We start from the raw sequence: 20,784 nt of genomic DNA on the forward strand, positions 1-20,784 counted from the left end.
TGTCTATGAAAAATCACAACCTGCCTGTTACCTGCTGGATGATGTGCTGTGGATTGCGGTTCAGCAAAGACAGATTTCGGATGCTTAAACATAAACAAAAAATCCCTCGCAAAATAGTTGCATCAGGCTGCCTTACCTCTGAAACCACAGTGCCATCTGCATAGTGCATTCATAATTTATTTTTCTGTGTTTAATTTCTCTTGTTGGAATACATGTGAGATCTTGAATATGGAGATGATTTTGGCATTTAATCTCAGCTTCAGGTTGTAAGGACTCTCACTGAAAGCAAGAAGTAATTTCATGCAAACATTGCAGGAAATTTGGGGTTATTGAAATTGTGGGTGGGGGAAGCTATAACAATTATCCACGTAGTATTTGAAATGGGGTATGTTATGGTTGATTGGCTGCTTGCTTATCTAGCACCTTTGCATCAGTAGAAGGAGGATTCTGTTTGGAAGAGGTTGAGCAGAATCCTCAGAAAATTCCGTGACTGCTTTTGAGGTCAGAGTGTCTCAGCTTCCCTTTCCAGTATATAACCTCCTTCACAGCCTACGCTCAGGCTGGCTGCATTGGGTTACTTCTCTGCAAACCAGTTTCCATTTAGCAGTTGGCTTGGGGACTGCTTATGTCTGCTTTGGATTTGTCTCTGTTTACAAGCAGAAACGAAGCTTGATGCAGGAGGGCGTTGAGTCAGGACGAGAAAAAAGCGGAATTGTTGCAGTGTCTGTCTACTCCAGAACGTCAGAGACTGCCTGGATAAGTATTAGATGTTGAAAGCAGGCGCTGCAGTGTAAATAGTCTCTGGTTATAGACTTGCACGAACATTACTATCAAAACAGTTAGTATAGGTGTGCCCTTCCTTAAAATGTTTGAGTTTCACTGAAAGCTGGTTAAAGCCAGGTTTCTTGGAATCCATGCCTAATGCTTTCTTTAGGAAACTATGCAAAATGCATGTTCAATCCAAAGGTTTAACTACGTTTAAGTACGGTTGTTTTGATTCTTTTATCATCCAGACAGATGTGATCAGTTCTCACGGTATGTGTTGTAAATAAGGGGTATGTTGTATACACGGGAGAAAGCACAGCTTAGCCTTTTAATCTGCTCTTTCATGTGCCTGATTTGTTGAGCTACATTTTTAGTTTCTGACTAAACTGGGTTTTCCCAAACTACAGAGATCAGGCAGTATTTGTGCTGGAATATTTTCATTCCTAAAAAGTATAGTGCAAATTGCTCCCTCCCTACAAAAACTTCAGTAAATACTGTGCAAATGATCATGAATGAAGCTTTTAAAAGTAAACTCACCGACATCCCCTGCCCCTGTGCCTCTCCCCCTCTCAAAAAACAAACAAATGAAAAAAAGCACCACCAGCCCTGCAAGGATGGTTCTTGTTTTCCTAATGAGCTTCCGGTTCTCCAGTACTCTGGCATCTAAAGAAGACAAGGAGTGGCTGTGGTTAGCCTGCGCAGCTTACATAGACATGATGCTTATTTTGAAGATGGGAAACTTAATTTGGAAAGCAAGTTGTTTTGACGGTTCCATGAAATGTTTTCACAGGAAACCCAAAACTTAAAACTTGCCTTTCTTTCTTGTGTTATTACAGGATATTAATCACAGAGACCTTACTATTTTTTGAAACACTCGTTTCTTTGTACCTGTGGGTAGCAGTATTTACCTACTGGCTTTACGGTGCATTTTCAGCTGTTTCTTTTGACCTGAAAAACTAAAAATGCTTCAGGAGTAGTCTTTGTAAGTTTTGAAGAGCAAGTACTCTTCAAAATGATTTGTGGTGTAGATCAGCAAAGGAGTTCAGTGCTTTGAACGGGAGCAGGCAGCTGGTAGGTGGTGTTCCCTGGGAGCAATGAGCCCAGGAACTGGCTGACTCCTCAGCCCAGAGCTGGAGTTAACCTTCCAGGTACACTGCAAACCCTCTCTTTTTCAGGCCTTGAGGGAGGAAGGCTTGGAAGGCATCGTGAAGCATAAGCATTTTTGATAAAAACATGTAAAATATTATTATGTGAGAGAAATTTATACAATTTGTGTTCTCATTTTTGTAGAACTGTGGTTTCTACAGAAGAGGCGTGTATAAATTAAAATGCATTTTACAGTATTGTAGGAGATAAGATGGGTTTCATTTATGGATTACTGAGTTTAATTAACTCCGCTTAGACTTTATTTCTTGCAATACTTTAATTACTGCAGGATGAATCTGCTTCCGAAAAAAATAGGAGGGATTCTTGTTCATCTGTCAAATACAGTGATGATGAAATGTGTGTGTGTGTGTATATATATATATATATATATATAAATATATATATAGTGTGTGTGTGCGTGATGGTAGTGAGGAGTTAGTGCCTGCCAGAACTTGCTTCACCACTGAGCTGGGAGTTTTGGGAGGCAGTGGAAGTTTCCTTCCATCCCCACGTAGAAATGCTGAGGACATGATGCAGCAAAATCGAGACGCTTTCTGGGTCAGGATTCAGTGAAACGGCCACGGGTAATAAGACCTGAAAATCTTTTTTTTTTTTTTTTTTGAATTATTCATTTTCATCGAAAAGCCTGGTTCTGATAGATCTGTTTCTTGCAGTAAAGCAGCCTCTCCTCACAGAAGGCTGTTCTCCTGTTGCCTCCGGCAGGCGCTGCGCAGGGTGGGTTCGCGTTTTGCCTTGTAACAGACCCTCCACCGCCCCCACGGCACGCCGAACAGGAAGTTTTATCGAGAGGAGACGGGATCCGGACGGGTACGGAGCGGAGACGGCGCCTGGATGCCGGTGGTGCCGGGGGGAGCCCGTTTCCTCGCCCCTTTTCCTTGCCCGGGCGGGGGGAACGCGCCCCGTCCGCCGCCGTGAGGCGAGCGGCTGAGGCGGGAAGCGCGCGCCCGCGGGCGCCCCGCGTTCCCCGGGAAACCGCCGCGTGCGCGCGGGCCGCCGTGCACGCGCATCCCCCACACGCACGCCCCCGCCGCCGCCGCCGCCGCCGCGCGCGGCCTCTGAGGGGAGCGGGCGGGGGCGGGGCGGGGCGGGCGGCGGGGCGGCTATGGTGGCGCTGCCCGGCTCCCCGCCCGCCACTCCGGCCCGGCCCGGCCATGTGGTGCCTGCACTGCAGCTCCGAGAGGACCCAGTCGCTGCTGGAGCTGGAGCTTGACAGCTGGTGAGCCGCGGGGCTGGGGCTGCGGCTGCGGCTGGGGGCGGCTGTCACACAAAGCGCGGCGCCCGCCCGACCGCCCGTCGCCGGGCCGGGCCCCGCCGGGGCCGCCTCAGGGGCTCGCTGCCCGCTGACGGGGCTGCCACGGCCCGGCCCGGCGGGGGGGGAGCGGGTCCAAAGGCCTCCGGAGCCGGCGTCCCGCTGCAGGGGACCTGCCGGGTGCCAGCGCTGTGCGTGTGGGGCTGGGGGGGACCGGGGCGGCTCTGCGGGCAAGTGCGCCCGCCAAATAAATGCGTGTGTCCCTGCCGAAACCAGGAAAGTTTATCCCCCCCAAAATGCGTGGTGTTCTGAGGTGGCTGGCTGGTGGGAAGATATGCGACTTAAAGAAAGGTGGGCACTCAGAAACTGCGTGAGTGCCTGTGTGGAAAACTATGAGAGGAGAAAGTGTCCAGATTCGGTATAACTGCGTGTGACTGCAGCAGGAAAATGGTTTTTGATAAGAAAAACGCTTTATAGTACAGTTTACAGCCATATGTTTGAGCTCGCTTTGTCCCTACGGAACATAACAAAGTCGCGTTGGTAAGTTTCCTGTGCTGTCGGTACTGTTTGCACAGCGGAGGTTACATTTGCATGGCTTGCTACACCGTAATTCACAAATGTTCCTGTAGTTACACCCTGCCGGTATTCACACGGTTACGTTTTGCCATTCAGTGATGCTTCAGCCTTTTCTTCTCCATTTGCGCCTTGCTCTGCACTTCCTTTCAGTTAAACGTGATTATTCTGCCCGAGCTGTTAGAAGAAGAATCGCTGAGTGCTGAGTTTGGATGGCTGCGTTTAGCCGTGTCTGTCCTTGCAGCAGATACATCGAATTCTGCGTTTCTATGAAGGGTCTCTATATAGTGCTTTTGGGGAACTTAAGTCCTGCCATATAAAATGACCCATTTCTCATTTCGCTTCTCCCTTTGTACCAGATTTGTTTTGTTGTTGTGATCTCCTGTTCTAGCTGCTGGAATTGCAGCCACTGAGGGTACTGGTATGTGGTAGTCAGCTGTTTTTTTCTGTCAGTTGAACAGGCAGCCCAGTCAGTGTCACGGCTGTGTGTGTAAATTCAGCTATCACCCTTTTTTTTTTTTTTTTTTTCTTTTTTTTTTCCCCTATTTCTACTAATCTGAAACAATCAAAGATACTAAATATAATACCAGAGTTGGAGTTAACCAGTGAAAGTTACAGCACTCAGTTGTGTCAACAGCTCATAGTCGTTTCTTTGCCCCTTCAGCAGCTTTCTGGAAACCCTGCTAACAAACAATTTGCAATTCCAGTCCTTTGAATAATTTGTGCTTTTCAGATAAGGATGCGCAAGGAGTTCAGCTTTTCACCTGAGAAGTGCAAATGCCAAGTTGAGCAGTAACTGGTTTGTTGCTCTCCTTGCAGATCTGCACGGGGAGTTGCAGGGCACTGAGGCAGAGCAGCACCTGGGCCCTGCTCTGCTGGGCAGGGCGGGCGCTGGCAGGGGGATTGCACCTCGTGGGCACTGGGAAGGGACCTCTTGGGCCAGGTGGCCCCATGACCTTGCGCGTTTTTTTTTCTCACCCTGTGACCATTTCATACTTGCAACATGCAAATTCTCTGAAGAGAATTACGTTTCTGTTTGTGTGGCTACAAAAGGTATTCCCCCGGGTATTTAGTCTTCACGAGAATAATCTTCCATCACCTCTGGGCTGGGATTGTTTCACACTCTTGCGGATGTTTGGGTTGGCTGCTAGGACTTTGGGAGGAACAACAGCTTTGAAACGTAGTTTTTCTTAATATTGATCATTCTTTCTCCCAGATAGAAAGATGGCAATTCAAGTACCAAACTTTCTGAAGAGGAAGATTCCATCATTGTTTAGCGGCTTAGCACACTTGCTTAGTTACTCAAATTATGCTTACAAACTGCCTGTGCCTTGAACACCAGTAAGCAGCAGCTGAGGTACAGAGGCTGCCTCATAGTAGCCCGTCCCCTGTTGGTGGATGCGAGGTGTCATCCTGGACCAAAACCAGCATTGGCTCCAGTTGTGGAGGCGTGCTACCTGTATACCTGTAGGTATTTAGCCTTTCCTCACTTATTTCACTTCTGCTTCTTGACGTTGAACACCACTCATACTCGGGAGTCAGGTGGCTCGAGCAGACGCCTGGGACACAGGGTGCTAGAAGTGGGGGTGCTGCTTTGCTAGTGAAGCACATCCCCCTGCATGCCATACGGGGTTCCACCTGAAATTCAAGACACTGTAGCCTTAACTTCAGTGCCTCAGCTGTGTGACTTCCAATGAGTAAATCTGGATTTAGCCTGATATCAGGGCAGCTCTGTTTTGGAAATAATAATGTCATAAAGCTGTCCTGGAAATTATCCACTAGATCTTCCTAGTCTCAAGACCCAGGCAATTGTACTTTGCTGTAAGCCCACACAGCTCCTGGTTTCTACCCCTTTCTGACAGGAGCAAAGGAGTGGTTCAAGCTACCCTGTGGTTCTTTCTACCCTGCCCATTCTCCTTGTATTCAAAAAAAACTGTGAAGGACCACAACTGAAGGAGGAAAAAATCCAATTGGAGGCTGATCACTAGTGGTGTCCCCCAGGGCTTAGTACTGGGGCCAGTCCTCTTTAATATCTTTATCGATGATCTGGATGAGGGCATTGAGTGCACCCTCAGTAGGTTTGCAGATGACACCAAGTTAGGTGCGTGTGTCGATCTGCTTGAGGGTAGGAAGGCTCTGCAGGAGGATCTGGATAGGCTGCACCGATGGGCTGAGGCCAACTGCATGAAGTTCAACAAGGCCAAGTGCCGGGTCCTGCACCTGGGGCGCAATAACCCCAAGCAGAGCTACAGGCTGGGAGAGGAATGGTTGGAGAGCTGCCAGGCAGAGAAGGACCTGGGAGTGATGGTGGATAGTCGGCTGAATATGAGCCAGCAGTGTGCTCAGGTGGCCAAGAAGGCCAACGGCATCCTGGCTTGTATCAGGAACAGCGTGACCAGCAGGGCTAGGGAGGTGATCGTCCCCCTGTACTTGGCTCTGGTGAGGCCGCACCTCGAGTACTGTGTTCAGTTTTGGGCCCCTCGCTACAAGAAGGACATCGAGGTGCTTGAGCGGGTTCAGAGAAGGGCGACGAAGCTGGTGAGGGGCCTGGAGAACAAGTCCTACGAGGAGCGGCTGAGGGAGCTGGGCTTGTTCAGCCTGGAGAAGAGGAGGCTCAGGGGTGACCTTATCGCTCTCTATGGGTACCTCAAGGGAGGCTGTAGCGAGGTGGGGTGTTGGCCTGTTCTCCCACGTGCCTGGTGACAGGACGAGGGGGGAATGGGCTTAAGTTGAGCCAGGGGAGGTTTAGGTTGGATGTTAGGAAGAACTTCTTCACTGAAAGGGTTGTGAGGCATTGGAACAGGCTGCCCAGGGAAGTGGTGGAGTCACCATCCCTGGAAGTCTTCAAAAGATGTTTAGATGTAGAGCTTAGGGATATGGTTTAGTGGGGACTGCTAGCGTTAGGTCAGAGGTTGGACTTGGTGATCTTGGAGGTCTCTTCCAACCTAGACAATTCTGTGATTCTGGCACATGGACTAGGTTGGCTGGGTTGTTGTGCCTCCTGTGCCTCTTTGTTGCAAGGATTTCCCATCATTTATGAAGGATGCCTTCATAAGAGGGTGATTTTCTTCCTATTTCAGCATTTGTGTAGTTGGTTTTCCAAAAGAGTCAATGGGAATATTGTTATTAATTTCAGAGCCAAGCATATTTTAATCGCAGTAGCTGTCAATCAGTTATTGCTTTTTATGTTTATTTAATAACAGAGCTGCAGGAGATCTCAGAAGCTATATTCAGGATGGAGCCCTGATTATGCTACTTCTTATATTAAATAGATGGGCCCTTAACCCAGCTATTGCCTGCTCAGCAGAACAGCTGAAATTCTGAACAGATGAGTCTTGGGTTTGGGGTGAAAGTGTGTGCTGGTGTTGTTAAGTGCTTTGGTTAGATTTCATTTATGTTTAAGTCAAGCACAGGCCACAAGCTGAATTCATATTCCCAATTCTGCTTCTATTTTTCTGTTGTCTAATGGGACAGTGTAGTTATAGGAGCAGAATCAGGCCCTGGATTTTAAAGTTCACTTTTTCATCATCCTGGATATTACCATGTAAACTTATGTAAATACACGTGTTTAATTCACACTTTTTCCCCCATAAAGTAATTACCAATTGTGGGCTTTTAGCAACACTTATTAACCAAAATCATTTTAGTTACATAACTACAGGCTTTCTTGCATCTTGCAGGATTTCCTTTAAATTTTATTTGGGGTAAGGTCAATTGCAATTAGGGTACAGACAGAGGTGGCAAGTTTACTGCGCTGCTGTGATTTGACTCCAGGTTTCCAGAGAAGAACAGATGCTGCTTTAATCCACTGCAGCACAAAGCCCTAGTATTACGTTAAAGAGGACTGTAAATTTAGCCAAATAAATCTTCTTTTGCTTCCTTACAATAGACAAAAGGCTACAAACATTTTCATAACATCATCATGAATAATTGTAGAATATAATATTGTATAATATTATAAATTGTTATTAATAAAAATAAAGTAAAAAGGCCAGGCTTTGGTACGATAAAAAATCAAACCCTTTTATCTCAGTGGGAGAAGCAGCAAATTGGAATGGCTGCCTTTGGTAGCCTTTAATACAGGAAATTGGTGGAGTGTATCTGGTAATCAGATTCTTTCAGTAGCTCGGTGTCATCTGAGTTTAACTTCTGTTTAAAGACCAAGGGCCCCGTTGCCTTGTGCAAACACAAACAAAATGCAACAGTTACATTTGGTTTCCTTTTACATAAGTGGCTACTTGTAGTGAATAGAAAAGGAATCCCAAAATTATTAATCTTGTTTGGGGGGAGGGACTTGCATTGTTTAGTCCCAAACATTTCAGTTGTCCTTAAGATCTGCCAGATTAACAAGGATGGAGATGTCGGGATTTTCAATGTTTTGGTAAGAACAGAGAGAAAGAAAACTAACTTCCCTCTGTTTGTTTCTATATGCGTGACCTCCCTGTCATCTTCATGGAGTGTAGAGCAAAGGAAGACAGAAACTCAATGCATTTTCTGTTACAGGGTGTATGTACAGCCAGTCATAAAATCCTAAAAAGGGAATGTTTGACTTTCATTTAATTTTCATTCCCAGCCTTCATGGTAGACCAGACCAAACTTGACCTCGGATCACGTGAAGAGTTTAAATACAGCAGCGGCTGTGGGCACTGTAGCGTAGCCATCCCTGTGTTGGTCTGTATGTAACTCGAGTTCTGTGTATTGTTTTCACTGTAGCCTACAGCCGTGCTGATTTCTGGTTGCAATCCTGTCAGTTTTCATGAGTCGAGGCGGGGGCAGGCTGTGCTGGTACTCCCACAGAACTCAGCATAAATCTTTAGGAAGGAACGGGTGATTTAGTTGGAAGCACCCCTGCCTTTAGAGATAGATACTCCCTGAGACAGCGTTTCCCTCATCGCTTGGGGAGGTTGTGCTGAGGAAGTCATCATTCAAGTGAGATGGACGGCGGTGCTCCTGATCAGCTGCAACTCCACCAGGTCTGACAGTGTTTTAACAGAACAGCCTGTGTAAGACCCGGGCTCTCTGGTCATATTTCAACGTAATTATAGCGTTTCTCTTAACCTAAATTCTCTCTGCGCTCTCAATTGGGAATAAAAATTATCTTTATTTTTCTTTCTTACGTGGTTCTGCTTTATTGCAATATGTGGTTAAACAGCTGCTTTATTTCCATTCTAGAGGTGTCTGGGGTGATTCTCATGCTTTGAAGCTAACGACATTTCACAGGGTGTTAAATGTTAGGTAATGTTTTCAGCTGTTCTTAGATTCTCAAAAGACAGTTCATTACTGCTGTTTATATATTCTTCTGCTTTGTGGAACTTGTTTCGGACATAGCCAGTGCTGAGAAGTATTGGCTGGAAGCTGTTTTGAAGAAGGGGCTGATTCCAGTGCATCAGCTTTGGGGAGAATGAGGAGTCACAGCCTAGCAGTTTCCTGTTTGTAACACTGTTAATCCTTTGTGAAACAGGAGAGGATTGCCCAGCATTTATTGGAAATTGTCCCAAATGGTAACAACTTGTTGTAGTCTTGGAATCTTTTGTTATTAAAAACACGATCAAGATGGTTTTGATTAGGTTCGCCTAGAAGAAAAGTAGTAGCTCAGGTTTTCCTGGGCCGCCACAGTGCAGCATGTTGCACAAGATCATTTCTGACCGTCTGTGGTAGACACTTTCAAAATCTGTGTTTGCAAAGAGCCCGTTGTGTGATATTCCAATCTTCATGCAGAGAAAGAAGCGTGACCAGGCAGAGGGAAATGATGCTCCCCCTCTGCTCCGATCTTGTGAGACCCCACCTGGAGCCCTGTGTTCAGCCCTGAGGCCCCAGCACCAGGAGGACGTGGACCTGTTGCAGTGAGCCCAGAGGAGGCAACGAGGATGCTCAGAGGGCCGGAGCACCCCTCCTATGGAGAGGGCCTTGAGGGAGCTGGGGTTGTTCAGCCTGGGAAAGAGAAGTCCAGGGAGACCTTACAGCGGCCTTCCAGTGCCTAAAGGGGGCTACAGGGAAGCTGGGGAGGGACTCTGTCAGGGGTGCAGTGATAGGATTAAGGGGTAATGGCTCTAAACTGGAAGAGGGTAGATGTAGGTCAGGCACAAGAAGGAAATTCTTCACTCTGAGACAGGCAAGAACCTGGCCCAGGCTGCCCAGAGGAGCTGTGGCTGCCCCATCCCTGGCAGTGCCCAAGGCCAGGCTGGATGGGGCTGGGGGCAGCCTGGGGGCAGGGTCCCTGCCCATGGCGGAGGGTGGGGCTGGGTGGGCTTTAGGTCCCTTCCAACCCAAACCTTTCTGTGATTCTGTGATTTCTGGTTCACAAAATGGTGACCCTTGTTTTCAGGAACCAGGCTTTTACCCTTGTCCTAAAAGACCATTTTCTCTTATGGAATGACCAGTGGATCACATCATGGTGAGGAGCCTGGAAATTCTAGGAACAGTCCCAGTTCTGTGTTTCAGACCCCGTGTTCCTTTGTGGTTGCTCAGCCTCCCGCGGCAGCCACGGCCGGCTGCCCCTGCAGGAGTCCCGCAGGGCGCTGGTGGTCTGAGCCACAGAGCTGTGCTGGGCTGCACCCAAACGGAGCTGCTGTGCTGCCTGCAGCCTGGCCATCACCCCGTTCTGTAGATGTGCAGGAGGTCTTCTATTTGGCAGTAGCAAGTAAAGTTAGTTAGGGCAGATTTTAAAATGTGATAGTGGGTAGGCTTTGTAGGAAATACATTCTTGGCTTATAGTAAGCTTTGAAATAGCACCTATAGGATCCCAAGACAGGAATTGCTACTGTGTTGTTTTTTTTGTGTGTGATCAGTGCCATGGGTCAGAAGCCCTGCTGAAAGCCTACATTTATTTAATTCCTCCCTGACAGTGAAAGAACTATCAAATGTACGGAGTCAGCATAATGGAGAGGAAATGTAGAAGGAAGGAAGTTTGTGAATGAGAAGGATCATGTCAGCTCTTTAGCTGATTTAGAGGCTGTAGGTATCTAATGTCTCATTTGTCCTGAGAGTAGAGATTTGCACATGGTCAGATTCAGCATATGTTTCTGGGCATGTCGGCGAGCACCTTCTGTGTCTGCACACATTGTCTTGAATCGAAGTAACAGCTAAAAAGTTTTCTTTTCCACCGAGCTCTGTCTTGTAAGCAAAAGCACTCTTATCCTTTTGTTTCCCTAAATGTTAAGTTCTGTACACTTTGATATAAATGTAGGGTGTGTTGCAAGGGAAAAGAATCTCACTTCGCTGAGGATGCCTGTGATTAAAGCCTGGTTAGCAGCGATTCTGCAGTTCAGGCTTCTTCCGCTGCGTGCAGAAAGCTCCAGGGCAGTTCCCGTTCTCACTGCTCTGTAGCAAAACTCTGAACTTTGCTGGAAATGGGCAAGAGGCTTCTATGTTCTCCTTTATCCATTTTGTTTCCTACCTGCTGAGAGTTCTCATGCCTATATGCATTTATGCACGTTGAAATCACTTTGTTTTCCATTAGATAAAGCTAGTACATTTTTTGTCTTTTTGTGTTTGTTTTTGCTCAGACTTGGCACAAGGTAGTTGGCACTCCAAGTACGGGCTTTGTGCAGCGTTTAAAGCTGAACAGTACAATTAGGCTGTTAAATCGGTGAGAGTGCTTTGTCTGGTCTGACTGTTAACAGTCTGCCCTCCTTTTGGATTTGGATTGGCTTCTGTAAGTACTTTGCTTTCGGAACCTCAGGAGGTTTATCTGTAACTCCAGGGAGAAGTCAGCCTCTGGGAGCTGTGTGTACTGTACCTTATTTTTAATCATCTCAACTAGCAAAGGGGTAAAACCTTAACATAAGTCAAATAATAGGCTTTGTCAAGTGTATTTGATCTAAGATGAAAATATAGTTTTGTTCTGGGTATGAAACTCCATTGCCCAAAAGTTGTCATTACTCAGTAAATAGGATTTCATTAAGGATCTTTAATACACATGTGTATATATAGGATAAACATACTCTTTCCCATCTTGCAGACTATTATCCACCGGGGCCTGATGGGCAGAGAAAACTAGAATTTAGTTTCTTACAGAAATGAATTGCTAGCGAGATGATTTCTCAGCGGTGTCATTCAGCGTCACCTCTTCCTCTGGCTGGCTGACACAACAGCTGAAGCCACAGCAGAGGTGAAAGACGAGGCTGGCTGCTGTATGTCGCCAAGGATTTTTGTATTGTATCAAATGCTGCTTCAGCTGTGCATGCAAATCAGGTTTTTCTCAGCTGCAGAAACTAAATCTTTCCCTTTAAAATTAGCATTGTATGAAGGTCATGTCATGATATTATAAGTGGTAGAACGTGCTCTAGTATCTTACTCTCTTGAATGCATGTCGTATGTAGCATGTGTGGTGAATGAGAGGATTCAAGGTGCTGAATGATAGATCTGAACAAATAGTAAGTAGCTGAGGTCAAATTTGAGCACAATTACATTGAGAAACTCCACAGATTTATAAAGCTTCTCCCATTTGTAAGAGTTCGCATAGGAGAAACAAGGCAAAGCCCGTAGTACTAGGTAGACCTTCGCAGATTGAGATCTTTTTGAAGCATAGATGATGTTGTATCATGTTTGGTGTTGACACGCAAAGAAGAGCAGCGGACAATAAAGACAAACCTCTAAAAAAAATCTTAAAATCGTGGTGATAAAGTTAAGAACTCTTCCTGCCACAAGCCTCAAAATATTGCTGTAGTCTTCTGTTAATATTACTTTGTCCATTTTTTTTTAGTTCAAAGTATGGAATATGGTCACTGCTAAGTAAATATGCGTTGTGCGATGATTAGCACAGCTTAGCAGAGAATGGCATCCTCTGCCTTTCCCTGAGACAGAAGGTAACTTTTGTAGCCTGTATTCAAGTTCCGTTGATGCTGTCAGGCTCCTTTGCTACTTTCCAGCTGGTAATTAATGAAAAAATACATCTTTGCCTTTAGCAGATCCGCTTCATAAGGCATTAAGTGGGTACTGGGAGAGGAGCTTGCTTTGTGTTGGTTTGGTTTTCACCCTTCTGTAGTAGATACTTATGTCTGCTAGCCAACATGCTGCCACTGTTTGACTTAGACAAAGGTGATATGTGAGGTATTTAACCTTCCTTCTCCTCCCTGGAAGCTGAAGATAATCTCAAGTAAGCTCTTTTCAAAAGTGTATTCTTAGTTCTTAAATCTGTTATAGAGGTTGTTCCCTTAAATGAAGAAGTAGGGTAAATTTCTGTTTGGCTCTCTTTTCATCTTTCTTGTGTGCATCTCTGCTACAGAAGAAAGCGTGCATTAATTCCTACGTTCTGTTTAGAAAGGAGAAAATCATATCTCATCGTTCTTCCCCTGCTCTCTGCTACTGCTAGTAGCATATAAGGTTGTGGGTCAAAATGTCTTCTAAAAAAATAAAAAATAAACACCTTTTATGGGCTTATCTGATGAGTGTCTGTAGCGTCCAAGTGAGCAGATGCTAGGAATTTTCTGTAACTTTAAATGCAGGACTTGGACCAGAAAGCAACTGAAGGTTTGCAGGGCACACAGTGGTATTTGCCTGTGGATCTGCGCCCTGTCAGTGGTCCTCAGACTGTGCTGTCACTGAAGCTGGGTGCTGCTGGCAGCCTGTTCCACAGAGCGTGACAGCATCGGGCGGTGGGGTTATTAGTGTTCGCTTCTGAGAACATGCAAATTTTGTCTGGATTTTTCGTACAATGATGTGTACTTCAGTGAGACGAATTACCTGGGACATTACTTTGATGTATATTCAAAGTTTTCGTTTGTTTCTAACAGAAACAGCTGAGAGTGTGTTCTAAGTAAAACAAGTCGGTCAATATTTCTTTCCTGGATCAAAGCTTTTGTCAATGCCTGTGAATACTGCTGTCCGTCGTAATGGCTTTGAACTTTTGACAGTGTATATTTGAAGGTAGATTGGTTTGTTAATGTTATTGCATTTATTGAATTTGGGGATTTGTGTAAGTTCTTAATATAATTGGCTTTTGTTTACTAGAGCAGTACAGAACAGAAATGGAAGTAAGGACCAGACTGTAATCTGTTCCAAATTGTGCTAATAACATACTTCTGCTCAAATGTTCTCACCCCTTTGGGGAATATTGGAAGGAGGGGGGAGGTATTAAAAAAAAACTAGCTTGTATGAGCTACATATGGCTAGTTTTGCATTTTATGAAGTTACATTAAGAACTTTTTGTAGAGAATAATTTGAATTAATACAATGCATACGTCAGAGCTTTAATTAAATACACCTCCTAGTTCATAGTAGAAGACACCACAGGTACTGAAATGTAAGCCAGCTTTGAAGCAGTGGGGTGCACCCTCCTGTCAAATGAATGTATATGTTCAGATTAACTTGCATATGGGGAGTCATAGTTTTAGTTAGTGTGGTGTTTGTAATTGTGGTTTAAAATTTCACATTCAAAGTAGGACTTTGTTGCACTTGTAAAGAAAAAGTTATATGCAGGAAAATAATTTTTGTGGAGATTTGTTCCTATGTGGAATGCCTTGGTTTGACCTAAACATTTTTTTAGGATGTGTTTTTCAGGCTTCGTGTTGGAAATGTCTGGCCATACCAGCTGCTCTGGCAGCTGCCATGGAGCTTCTGTCTGTTACTCAGTTCCACGGCGACTTCTGGTCTGCGTTCTTTGAGCTAGGTAGAGAATTTGGATGCATGTCAAGGGGGGATCTATAATTAGGAGTTATGGTTGGAGTTTGACTTCTCTGACCTCCTAATTTTAAAAAGATATAGTTGGTGTAAAACAGATGCATAGCACTTCTTGCTTCCTGGGCATTCGGGCCTACTTATATGGGATATGTATTCTTGAATGGGGTAGAGGTTTTACTGGGAATCATATTTATGGAATGAGGTTTTCATGTAAACAGTTTCACTCTTTTTGTTGTGCTTTTAAATGTATCTCATAAATTATATATTTGAGTCCCTAGGTATCTAGATACTTTAGTTGTAGTTAACTTGTTAATGTTTCTGGAACCAAAAAAAAAAAAAAAATCAGTTTGCTGAACTGTTCCCTCAGTAGATACATTTTAAAGGGAACCGGGTTTATCTCCATTTTTCCTGAAGATGGGAACAAGTGACATCAATTCATGAAAGAACAGGAAAGTTAGAGAAGGGATAAATTTGAAGAATTTCATGAACTACTACTCAGGCAAATGCTTCACGATTGCAACAAATAAGTGTATAAATACTTCATTAAGTTCAGCCCGGATTCAGGTTATGCAGGCTGCCTGGAGTTTTGACGGCCATTTCTGGCCCCAGACTGTACACCAGTTGTGCTTTAAAGCCCTTCTGTTTCCTCGAGAACAGAGCATGTGTGGTGCCATGGCAAGGCTGAGTGGTAGTTTTATCAGCTAGAATGTGAGTTGGCAGCGAATGTCATACTTGTGTTCATACTTGTACATACCTTCCACCATTCAGATGAATTTCGTGTGTACCTTTGAATTTGTGTTAATTCCTTTAAGGATACAAAATACTATGGAAAAAGCTTTAAGATGTAACAGCACGAACATATTATACTGTCACACTCCTCATTATTTCCAAAACAATGTTTTTACAGAATGGATGTAGTGGGGATTGGTTCTCATGAATGTACCATCCAGTTGTTGGAGCCTGTTTTCAATTTCGTGTCTTTATATTGCACTGTTGAAAGTCCATTCTGAATGAGTGATGAAAATTACCAGTGATTTCAGAGAGCATTTATTGGTAAAAGCATTTCTCAAATATTTACTCAGAGGGTTTTTTGGTTCTATTTTAACACACTGCATGCAGTTTGGGTTTGGCATTTATATTATTTAGAAGCATGCTGAATAGCTTTTGGTTCCAAACAAAATCTACAGTCTGCAGTGTACTGGCTTCAGCATTTGGAAGATTTCTGTAGGCATATGTTCTCATTGTCTGTGTATTCTAGTGCTGCAAATGTGCTGGGATGCTGCACTGTGCAAACTGTGAGCTTTCTGGGGTGAATGGGAATACCCAGCGATCCCGTGCCTCTGATGTTGAGCTTCCTCTTTACATGCATGCAGTTTTGAAGATAAGGTAGTGGGCCTCAGTAAGCGGTCAATTTCTGCTTTTCTGGTTATTCTGCTTATTATTCTGCTTCTTCCTGGTTATTACTCTGCTTCTTTCATAGTATAGTCCCTCTGACAGCTAATTGCTTGTGTCTATGGATGCGAACTTGTGGCTTCTCTGATCATTTGGCCATTATTCTCAGTGGAACTAGGAAATTTATGCTCGTGGAAAAGCTCAGGGTTTGGTCTTTACTGAAATTTAGGTCTTCATCATTCTTTCCAGTTTCTGGTCAGAAGGAAAAGGAAGGTACAGATATAAAAATGAAAAATAGATCACAAATAATGTAGTAAATATTCAAATGTCCTGAAAACTATGTTGTTTTAACATATGACGCTGTTTTTAGTGTACTGGTCAATTAATTACAGCCTTTGTGATCAGAAGTAACAACTTCTGATCTGAACTTATAAAATGAGACACGGGAACAGAAAGACCTGCCAGGTTCATGCAGCTGAAATGCCCAGAGAGGAGTGGTTTGGTTTGGTCCTGGCTAACTACACAACTATGTTTGGCAGTAGACAGAGGGAAGAAGGAAGACAGAGCTTTTTCTTGTTAGGTAATTCTTGAGGCAAACTCGTCACCTGAATAGTGGGAAGTAACTGTAAAACAACCGCCAACAAAACAGACCTCAGCTTAGTTAGCAACAGCCTCTACTTTACATTTTGTCGTTTGGATCTATTGTTTGCTACTTTAGTCCAAAGATGTAGCCACGTTCTGTGTTGCTCAGCTTTCACATCTATGCACGTCACTTGGAGCAGCAGCTTTGTGGCAGCCGCTGCCTGCACGTGGTATTGCTCCGGTTCTGAGAGGGCAGTGAGCAGTGAGCATGGTGCTGTGCGGGCTCAGCGCACATCGTGGGTGAACGCAGAGCTCACTGCCCCACGGGGGACCCCGAGCTCACTGCCCTGCTGATGAAGAGAACAGCTCGTACGTGCGTGCACATATCTCACCTCAGTTGATGCATTTAAATATAAAGGTGTTTGTGGTGTGTTGCCCAGGTCTTCCAGGAAGTCCAAAGCCACACAGATGCAAAAGAGAAGATAATGCCTCAATCCATCTATTTTTGGTACTTACTACTGGCTTATATTAGTTAGAAAAAGTAAAGTTAAGCTGTTTTTTTTTTTTTTTTTTTTTTTTTTTTGCCAGTAGTTGTACGTATCCATTGGGATGTGTCAAAAATCCTATACTCGGTCTCCTTCCATTTTCTTTAAGCTTTCCATATTCCCAGTTGTTCCTTGATTCAGTGTGTTTTTTAATAGTAGTACAGATTGAGGTCTATGCAGGCAGAAACTGCCTGTGACAAGTTCTGATCAGAAGAACCTGCTTCAGACAGTACTGGTCACTGCTGCAGAAAAATGATTTAGGTGTTCAAGGAAGCAAAGTTTTTTCTATGACCATGTTTTAAAGTTTTGTTCATGCAAAGTCAAGTTATTAGTACTAATTATTTTTGAATATTTAATTTCCATTTTCACCATTTAGATGCTCCTTTCTCACCATTTAGATGCTCCATTCTCTGTTTTTCTGTAAAATACGGTCAAGCAACATTTTTCTTTTTCTAGCTTGTCGAATGATGAATCTCTGCTTTCTGCTGAGGCAGGAGGGTGACATTGCAAGTAAAGTTTTAAAAATGACGGGTTAATGACAACTGCTCTGCCTTCTCCCAAATTGAATACTTGCATCGCTGTTCTCCCTAGTAGTATGCTGTTGTAAATTGCAGGGGGATGAACCAAATTTGTCTGTAAGTTTCTCTGAGTACTGAAATTATCAGTAATTCTACTGGACATGTATGGCTGCTGGCAGATGCCTCAAATCAGAGACCTTTATTAAGAAGTTCTTATTAATTCTACTAGAGACTGGGTCAGTGTTGTTATGTGTTGTCCGCTTTTGCAGTGCACGTAAGGTACTGAATTTCTCATCCATCTGGGGAAGTGTGAGGAAGTAGTGCTGGAGAAGTGTCTAACTGGCCCCTAGCCATAGGGGGACTGACTCTTACCAGTGTTGCGAGCTAGGAACAGAGTCCCTGATAGTTTTGTCTGTCGGCCTTTCTAGTGCAAGGGTAGACAAAAGAAGCTGCTAACCCTGCAGTGACTGGCTCTGTTTTGAAGCCAAGGTACCCTTCTGAGCATACAGCCCTTCAAACAGGCACGGACAGGGTCACTGTGAATGGCGAACTCCTGCTGCACGATGCTCCGCGTGCACTTCCTCCATAGCAGAGCGATCATCTTTTGCCAGCACCAGAACTCCACGCAAGTAATATTTCTTGAAATATTTTTCCTTTCCAAACATATGTAAAGTCATAATAAGAAGAAAGCGAGCTGCTTTTCTTTGTCACTGGAGCTGCATTTTTATGAAATCACTGGTGTGAAGCTTCAGCTCTTCTTAAATTAACGGACGAGGAAGGCGGCATGGGAAAGAGCCCTCAGTACACAGTAGCAGTTGTGCATTCTCGATTGCTTTAAAGGGCTGCCATACTGCTGTGCAGGAGGCTGCATGTTGTTAAAGATAATTACTTCCCTGCTTCAAAGGTCAGGCATGTGATGGCAGGGAATAGGCCTGTGAGCAAAACGAGATCAAGCAGCACAACTCATTCATGGCTCATATTTCTGCCTGGAAAAAGTATGAAAGAAAACTAAAAACAGAGAAGAAACCCCTAGCTTTAATCAGAACCTTGGGTAGACCCACTTCCTTTTTTGTTTTTTTTTTTTCCTGATCAGTGCAGTACTACCTCTGTTGAGGAAAGGCTAAGTGATCCGTTGAGGGTATCATTATTAAGATGTCAATGTGAGATTGTAATCAACATGGCAGGGTTATTATTAAATAGGTTACAGTTTAGGGGAGGGGAAGGCAAAAAAGTCACGGATCCTAAGAAGGGAGAAATGCAGATAATTCCTGACTTCCTATTTATTTAGACTGGATTATAAAACAAATTCACCGTGCGTGTATGAAAAGTTCTTATAAATAGGATTTTAATCAGGAACCTGGGATGTACAAAATAGTGTGGCCTCCTAGTTCAGCAGAAGAACAGAGCAATATGTTTTAGTATTTAAAGAGAGAGTGCGAAGCATTTTTAGAATAGTATAAATGTAAGAAATGGCTACTTTAGAGAGAAAAAGTTGTTTGTTTTTAATGGGTGGTTACACGGTTTCAATGTCACTAGCAAAACCCTGGATAATTTATCATTTTTAAGTTAAAAGCCATCTGTGTCATTGAGCAAAAGGGATTTTGTTTCCTGTCAGCTTCCTTTTTGGAAAAAGTGATGTGTGTAGACTGAAAATATTTCCAGCTCGGGTAAAGTATGTTTGAAAATACCTTTTGGATAGAGTCATATTTTGATGGGCAAAGAAAGAGAAACTTCAGTTCTGCGTGTTTATAGAAATGTTTTGAGAAATCGAAGGGTCTTTTTTCTCCCGCACTTTGAAAAGTACACAGCGTGCAGGCAAGGAGAGCTCTGACAGCGTTAACCTTGATCTCTGCTGGCACTGCAGTCCGGTGCAGAGTGCTCTTTCAGAAGTCGCTCCGTACTTTGAACTGCTGAAGGGACTGCTGTGGTATGTGTGTGTAGCGAGGATCACAGCATTTCATTTCCGAGAGACAACAGAAGGGCTTTATTTTTAATGTTTGTATATATGTGAATGAAAGCAGTATGTGAAACAGAAGGTGCTGTGAGAGCATGTGGAATTGCATATGCCTTTAGAGTTTTGATGTACCTGTTCCTAGAACAAAAGGTAGGGGAAGTACTGCAAGCACTGATGTTTATGCGTGTGTGAAAAGTGTTTGCTAAGTCTTTGAGTGATTAAAAATATATATATATATTTTTTTTTCTATCAGTGCTCTCTGTACACAGGATGAGGCACATAGTAAGAATTTATGCAAAATGTGAACAAGAGATACTGTGGAAGGGAGCAGGTACACTATTGCAATGTGAGAATGTGCTGCTGCAAATATCAAACAAAAATTACCATTAAAAAGTCATCAGTGCATCAAGATAAAGCTTGACTAGGATTCAGTTTTAAAATGTTTCCTATTGTGTGCAGCCCTTTAATATGAAGTTTTTTTTTTTTTTTTCTTTATTTTATTCCATAGCAGTAGCAGCATTAATGTGAAAAGAAAGTATTTCATTTGCTAGATAGCTCCTATTGTGTATTCCCTACCTGGAACTGTTTTACTTTCATTAGCCAGAAACACCGTCCCTTGGGATGCTTTACTCTAAAGCATGCCAAAAGTATCCCAAGGGCGCAATCTCTCCCTAGCAGATAAATAAATGAGATTTCTCTTGTAGTTATTTTTTTCTAAATTTTAGGTTTGAGAAACGTAGTAGCTCTTCTTCATCATAGCTGTTCTTCTAAGAAACGAAGTGTTTTCATTTACTTTACACAGCAGTTGCTAAGTGAGTTACTTAGCATGTATAAAGTGAAACAATGCTTGAAATCTCCATTCTTCTGCTTGACTAACCTTCTGAAGGTGACCTCTTAAAAAAAAAAATAATAGAGACTTGCTTAAATTTCAATGAAAACTGTGGTATTTGACGTCATTATCTACATTACCCTGTAATAACTATGAATTTGAGTAACATGTGCTGGATGGCAGCATAAAAAGCAGAACTGTGCTATTTGTTTATAGAGGATTTTGGTATACAGTACTCACCTGAGGATTTTCCTGTCTTTTTATTGTCTGTCTAGTGTTGAGGGTGAAGCTCCAAGCAGTGAAACTGGCACGTCTTTGGACAGCCCGTCAGCTTACCACCAAGGGCCGATAACACACAGCTCAGCTATAAGCCCAGACCATTACGAGCATTCTGCTTACGGGCTGTATTCCGTCTCCCCTGGACAACAGAGATCTCGGAGGCCGAAACTTCAGCACTCGACATCCATACTACGAAAACAAGCAGAGGAAGAAGCTATTAAAAGGTCAAGATCACTTTCTGAGAGCTATGAACTCTCTTCAGACCTACAGGATAAGCAGGTATTTGAGCTTTTGTTTTTTATTATTTTTAT

The 20,784-nt window shown here is 43.7% G+C and overlaps 1 protein-coding gene across 2 annotated transcripts in view; it reads left to right on the top strand.

Annotated features, from left to right (window-relative positions):
• Positions 1-3,016: 3,016 nt before the first annotated feature.
• The window catches only part of IQSEC1 (IQ motif and Sec7 domain ArfGEF 1), a 71,264-nt gene continuing 53,496 nt past the window's right edge, over positions 3,017-20,784 (top strand). For both annotated transcript variants that reach the window (XM_084292993.1, XM_084292994.1), the window contains exons 1-2: positions 3,017-3,148; positions 20,470-20,752. In XM_084292993.1, coding sequence (XP_084149119.1) covers positions 3,084-3,148; positions 20,470-20,752 — 348 coding nt within the window. In that variant the 5' untranslated portion in view covers positions 3,017-3,083. The remainder of the gene's footprint in view (positions 3,149-20,469; positions 20,753-20,784) is intronic.

This window comes from Netta rufina (genome assembly GCF_964035555.1).
Source record: "Netta rufina genome assembly, chromosome: 10".
Classification (NCBI taxonomy): domain Eukaryota; kingdom Metazoa; phylum Chordata; class Aves; order Anseriformes; family Anatidae; genus Netta; species Netta rufina.